The sequence below is a fragment of the Dioscorea cayenensis genome, chromosome 18, assembly GCF_009730915.1.
Source record: "Dioscorea cayenensis subsp. rotundata cultivar TDr96_F1 chromosome 18, TDr96_F1_v2_PseudoChromosome.rev07_lg8_w22 25.fasta, whole genome shotgun sequence".
In the NCBI taxonomy this organism is placed as follows: Eukaryota; Viridiplantae; Streptophyta; class Magnoliopsida; order Dioscoreales; family Dioscoreaceae; genus Dioscorea; species Dioscorea cayenensis.
The window spans coordinates 9,584,942-9,591,827 of NC_052488.1; the positions used below are offsets into that span (position 1 = coordinate 9,584,942).

The window sequence follows — 6,886 nt, forward strand, 5'->3', positions numbered from 1 at the left end:
AAAAACACAAAAACCCTGAAGAATTAACTTCTTCTTCTTCTTTCTTCTTTTATTTCCCTCTTTTCCTTCTCTTCTCTATATCACAAAGTATACAAAATGAGGCGGTATTTATAGGGTTACAAGAGTTGAATGAACGGCCAGGATCGATTCGATCCGACGGTCCAAAATACCCTGGTTGGTGGAATAGTAACAGTAACGGTGGCTGCTACAGTACCACATGTGCGGCTGCTACAGTGAAATTGCTACAGTATGCATTAAAATATTTGTTTATAACATATATATCCTTTTTACATTACTTGAGAGCTCAAGTTTTTAAGGGATATGTATAATAATCAATGGGGAATCCATAAAGGAATTCTTTCAACTAGAAACCAACAAGCTTAATGGGACCCATTCCAAAGGACCAAGGAAAGAGAAATATTATCTTTAACAATTTTAATCCTAGCTGTCAAATTTTAAATATTTTTCTAATAAAATGGGTTAATTCGCTTACCCTTACATCTTATCCTCGACAACTCCCAGTTCATGGTGATAAGACCCTAAAACCCAGGGGTGGTGATCACCCAACCATGTTTTTTTTTTCAAAAATAAAATATGGGACCAAGTCCCCTATTACGTGTGATGCCAGTGACGAGGACGAGAGAAAAGTCACATCATCAAGGGTTTTGTTTCACTACTAATTTTGAGGTGACCATTCTCTTCCTCAGATCTATGGCTAAGCAATAGAATTCTCATTGTTATCTTCTGAATCTTGATCTGATATTGTTTGATGTTATTGATTGATGGGTTATCTGTTTAGAGATTGAGATTAATTTTGGGTGTTTTTTTTAAGCTTAGGTTCAATAGTGATTCTTTTTTATTTCTGAACCTTGATTTAATGTATAGGGTTGAGTTAATGTGGTGTCACGAAGCATGTATGCATGGTGGTTGAGTTCCAAAGTGATGCGGACCAGATTGATGAGCTAGCTTGCGCCTACATGGACAAGTGGGATGCGATGACTTAGGCGGGGTCATTTTCGTAATTTTCCTAAAAGGCTAATTTTGGTGATCAGAGGACCCCGTTTATGGAAAGATTTTCTCCACCCATATCTTAGGTTGTAAATCTCTGATTGAGACGTCATTTTTGGCATTCGCTATGTTTGGTTTTGAATTTTTATTCTATGGTGTCAATCGAGAATTTTCTATTTTTGGAAAGTTTTGATTTATTTCTCTTTTGGTGTTTTCTTGTTGGTCTATTTATTTGTAAGCTTTCGGGTTATGAAGGCGGTTTGGAATTGAAATAAAATTGTTTTGTTCTTTGTCTTTCCTCTAAATTCCTGGCCATTCTTAGACTAAACAGGGTTTAGATTTCCAATACGTTGTTGACTTGGATATTCTTAGACTAAACAAGTCCACAACCTTACCCGCTGCGTCAGTTGGTACCAAAGCTTCGTTCGACCTTGGAGGAGACATGGCACCTAGGCGTGAGCAGAACCTTCAAGACGTCTATGTGCGTGATCAGATGAATCAAATGGAGCAGAGGTTGGTGCAATTGATAGATCAACGACTTGAGGGAATAATGGATGTGATGACCCAAAGGATGGCGGCGATGATGAATAACCAGATACCAAACGGTACCCAAACTAATGTTGGTTCTGGTGAAGAGGTAACTCAATACAGGAGAGGTCCTACGGAGTACGATCAGAGGCAATGGGAGATGGGGATGCGCACCGAGATTCCTGAATTCTATGGACGCCTACAACCAGAGGAGTTCCTTGATTGGTTGATGATTGTGGAGGAGATCTTTGAATTCAAAGGCGTGCCAGAAGACAAACGCGTGCCTTTGGTGGCTACTAGGCTTCGGAATATAGCCACTGCATTGTGGCAGCAACTGAAGCTAACTCAAAACCTGTTGAGAAAGCCGAAGATCTGTACCTGGGAGAAGATGAAGAAGTATTTGCGCGCGCAATTCCTCCCTTATAACTTTCAAAGGCTGATGTATCAAAGGTTGCAGAACTTGAAGCAGGGTACCAAGTCGGTGGATGATTATACCATGGAGTTTTACCAACTTGTGGCCCGGAACGAGATTCAGGAGATGGAGGATCAGTTGGTGGCGCGCTATATTGGAGGATTGAGGATGCAGATTCAGGATACTGTTAACATGTTTGATACTGTTTCTGTTTCTGCAGCTCATCAGAGGTCTCTACAGGTGGAGAAGCAAGGAAAGCATAATCCTAGTATTTCTGGGATGCATAGCAGTGGCGCTAGCAACAGCAATTCCCCTAATGGCGTGAGTCGTGCTGAATCGAGTTTTGGCTGTGGAGAATCGGGCCATAGGCTATCTGAATGCAAGAAGTCCACCGGCAAGAAGGTCCTTCTCATTGAAGAAGCAGAGTTTGAAGAGGAAGATGAAGAGGTAGCAGTAGAAGAGCAACCCGATAATAAGCAAGTTATCGGAGGAGATGTTGGTACTGCATTGGTTGTTAGGCGATCTTGCCTAACGCCACGAGTCACTGAGGAAGATTGGTTGAGGACGAACATCTTTCAGTCTACCTGTACTATCTCTAGTAAGGTATATCGCTTTGTGATTGATGCAAGGAGCTGTGAGAACATTGTATCTGCCACAGTCATTCAAAAATTGGGAATTGTGACTGAGGAGCATCCTAGGCCTTACAAGCTTGCATGGCTCAAGAAAGGAGGCGAGGTGACCGTGTCTCAGCGTGCTTTGATCTCCTTTTCTATTGGATCAAAGTACAAGGACACAATTTGGTGTGATGTGGTCGCTATAAATGCGTGTCATCTGCTGTTTGGGCGACCGTGGCAATACGATAGGAGCGTTGTGCATAATGGAAGATTTAACACTTATAGTTTTACCAAGGATGGAGTCAAGATTGTGTTGCTACCTAGCAGAGACAACCCACACTAGCCCAACTAGGGACAACACCAATCTACTGACCTTGGCAAAGTTTGAGGAGGAGATTCTACAGTTAAATGTAGTGTTTGCCCTGATAAGGAAGGGAGTTGCAGTAGAGGAAGCTATTCCACAGATTGCAAAACCAATTGTGGATGAGTTCAAGGATATGTTTCCTGATGAACTGCTTGATGAACTGCCACCATTGCGAGATATCCAGCATCAGATTGACTTGGAGCCCGGCGTGGCGCTTCCAAATCGGCCCCACTATCGAATGAGCCCAATAGAACATGAAGAACTGTGGTGACAAGTAGAAGAATTGTTGGCCAAAGGGCATATTCAGGAAAGTTTGAGCCCCTGTGTGGTTCCAGCCCTTTTGACACCAAAGAAGGATGGTTCCTGGCGGATGTGTGTAGACAGCTGAGCCATCAATAAGATCACGGTCAAGTATAGATTCAATATTCCCCGTCTTGATGACTTGCTTAACCAACTGAGTGGGGCGGCCATGTTTACCAAGCTAGACTTGAAGAGCGGGTGCCACCAGATTCGAGTAAGGCCTGGTGATGAATGGAAGACGGCGTTCAAAACACATGAAGGGCTCTATGAATGGCTCGTGATGCATTTTGGGCTATCCAACGCTCCCAGCACCTTCATGCGAGTGATGAACCAGGTTTTGAGGTCATTTATTGGCAAATGTGTTGTTGTATATTTTGATGATATTTTAATTTATAATGCTAACCCCGAGGAACATCGGGAGCATTTGCGGGAAGTTGTTGAAGTTCTTCGCAGGGAGAGGTTCTTCGCCGCAACCAAGAAGTGCGTCTTTATGACATCAAGGGTATCATTCCTTAGCTATGTCATTTCTGGAGAAGGCCTGCAGGTGGATGAATCCAAGGTGGAAGCAGTGAGGCATTGGCCACGACCAACCGCCATCACGGGGGTTCAAAGCTTTCATGGGCTGGCATCATTTTATAGGCGATTCATTCCTCACTTTAGCAGTATCATGGCCCCATTGACAGACTACATGAAAAGTGGGAGACTTCTATGGACTCAGGAGGCGGAAAGGGCGTTCGAGGTGATAAAATTGCGCCTCTCTTCGGCCCCAATTTTGGTGTTACTAGATTTTCACCAACCTTTCGAATTGCACTCGGATGCCTCCAAGGTAGGGATTGGGGCGGTCTTGAGCCAGAACAACAGGCCCATTGCCTATTTCAACGAGAAGTTGACCGGTGCTAGGACGCGGTATAGCACATATGATGTGGAGTTCTACGCCGTTGTGCAGGCTGTCAGGCATTGGCGCCACTATCTTTTCCACAGGGAGTTTATCTTGTACACTGATCATGAGGCGCTGAAGCACCTACATCAGCAAGATAAAGTGTCCACACGGCATGCTTCATGGGTAGCCTATTTGGAGCGTTTTACTTTCGTGGTAAAGCACAAATCTGGGGTGACCAATAAAGTAGCCGACGCACTAAGCAGGAGAAAGGCTCTTTTGACCAGAATGCACGTTAAGGTACCCGAATTTGCCTCCTTCACTAACTTACTTGCTTCTGATCCCTATTTTTTTGGTATTTTGGCAAGAGTCAAACGTGGGGAGGAGACTGAATTCTTTCTCCATGACCGGTTCTTGTTCAAAGGAAACCAACTATGCATCCCTGATTATAGTTTGCGGCCCCTCATCATCAAAGAACTACATGGGGAGGGTCATGTCGGGCCGGACAGAACCTTGCACTTGGTTCAAACCTCCTACTTCTGGCCAACTATTCGTAAGGAGGTAGAATGCTTTGTGCAGAGGTGTCAGATCTGCCAAATATCTAAGGGCGCGGCCACCAATGCGGGGTTGTACATGCCACTTCCGATTCCTTCTCAACCTTGGACAGATGTCAGCATGGATTTTGTGATGGGACTACCCCGAACACAGTGAGGTAATGATTCCATCTTCGTGGTTGTTGATCGTTTCTCTAAGATGGTTCATTTTATCCCTTGCAAGAAGACCACAAATGCGGTGAACGTGGCTCAATTCTTCTTCCGCGCTATTTATCGTTTGCATGGTCTTCCTACCTCCATTGTGTCTGACAGGGACACTCGTTTCCTGAGTCACTTCTGGTGAAGTTTGTGGAAGATGGTGAACACCAAGTTAAATTTCAGCAGTGGCTACCAGCCTCAAACGGATGGCCAGACGGAAGTCGTTAACAAATCCCTGGGAAACTTGCTGAGATGTCTAGCTGGGGAGCATGTGAAGAGTTGGGACCAGAAAGTGTGCCAAGCGGAATTTGCCCACAATCACGCAGTCAACCGCAGTACAGGCTTCAGTCCCTTCCAGGTGGTATACTCTTCTTGTCCCAAGGGGCCTCTCGACCTACTTCCACTACCGAGCAAGACCAGATTACATGGGAAAGCGGGAGATTTTGTGGAAGGATTACAAAAAATTCACAAGACAGTGCAGGCTAACTTAGAACAAGCTGCAGGAAAGTACAAGAAAAATGTCGATAAAAGACGTAGGCATGTGGAATTTGAAGTTGGTGATTATGTGTGGGCCATCCTGACTAAAGAAAGGTTCTCTGTGGGGGAGTACAACAAACTGTCCGCCAAGAAGATTGGGCCAGTGGAAATTATTGAGAAGATCAACCCCAACGCTTACCGACTTAAGTTACCAAGTCATGTTCGAACCGTTGACGTGTTTAATGTTAAACACTTGGTGCCTTACCATGGTGATTCCTCATATGATGATAATTCGGGGGCGAATTCTATTCAACCTAGGGGGAATGATGCGGACCAGATTGATGAGCTAGCTTGCGCCTACATGGACAAGTGGGATGCGATGACTTAGGTGGGGTCATTTCCGTAATTTTCCTAAAAAGCTAATTTTGGTGATCAGAGGACCCTGTTTATGGAAAGATTTTCTCCACCCATATCTTGGGATGTAAATCTCTAATTGAGACGTCGTTTTTGGCATTCGCTATGTTTAGTTTTGAATTTTTATTCTATGGTGTCAATCGAGAATTTTCTATTTTTGGAAAATTTCGATTTATTTCTCTTTTGGTGTTTTCTTGTTGGTCTATTTATTTGTAAGCTTTCGGGTTATGAAGGCAGTTTGGAATTTAAATAAAATTGTTTTGTTCTTTGTCTTTCCTCTAAATTCCTGGGCATTCTTAGACAAAACAGGGTTTAGATTTCCACCACGTTGTTGACTCGGCTATTCTTAGACTAAACAAGTCCACAACCTTACCCTGCTGCGTCACAAAGTCTAGAGTGGAATATTTTATTGGGCTATGTTATGTAAATGGGCAAAATAGATTTCTTAATCACGTTTTTCTTTTCAACCCTTTAGATTCTAGTTCTATTCCCTTTGATTTGTTTATTGATTTCCATATATGTTTCATTGAATGCTTGGGCTTAATAGGAGGGACGGGTTTTTCATGCCTGAATATTTCCTATTACTTGTGATTTATTAGTATGCAATGCCTTGTAATTTTAGTAAAACCAGTGTTTATAAGTAGATATTTTTTAGGTATAATACCCGAATTAGTTCCTCTACTTTTCTCTTTTTGCCCTTTTGGTCGATCTACTCAAAAATACGCCTCACTAATCCCTCTACTCTTGAAAATGACCCAATTTAGTCTCTCTACCCTTAATCTCTTCCTATATAGTCCCTCTACTCTTGCAAAATACAACCAATAATTAGCCTATTTTAGAATAGAAGGGACTAAGTAGAACCAGTTTCAAGAGTAGAGTAACTACTTGAGAACATTTCTAAGTATAGGGACCAAAAGGGAAGAGAGAGAAAAGTAGAGGGACCAATTCAGGTATTACACCTATTTTTTTACAACAGGTAGCATCTATCCATTGTTATAATCACCTAGCTATGTATTGTTGTTTAATTTGGAAAATTCTTGGCAAGCATACTATATAACTGAATTTTACATGGTTTACAGATGATATAATATTAGAGAAATATTGAAAACTTGGAATCTATTTTATGATTATAGGATCCTT

The 6,886-nt window shown here is 42.6% G+C and overlaps 1 protein-coding gene across 1 annotated transcript; it reads left to right on the forward strand.

Annotated features, from left to right (window-relative positions):
* Nucleotides 1–1,450: 1,450 nt before the first annotated feature.
* On the forward strand, nucleotides 1,451–3,197 carry LOC120282772. The gene is made up of 2 exons (XM_039289620.1): nucleotides 1,451–2,748; nucleotides 2,858–3,197. Exons 1-2 carry the CDS (start codon nucleotides 1,451–1,453, stop codon nucleotides 3,195–3,197), a joined length of 1,638 nt encoding a protein of 545 aa, XP_039145554.1.
* Nucleotides 3,198–6,886: the final 3,689 nt, after the last annotated feature.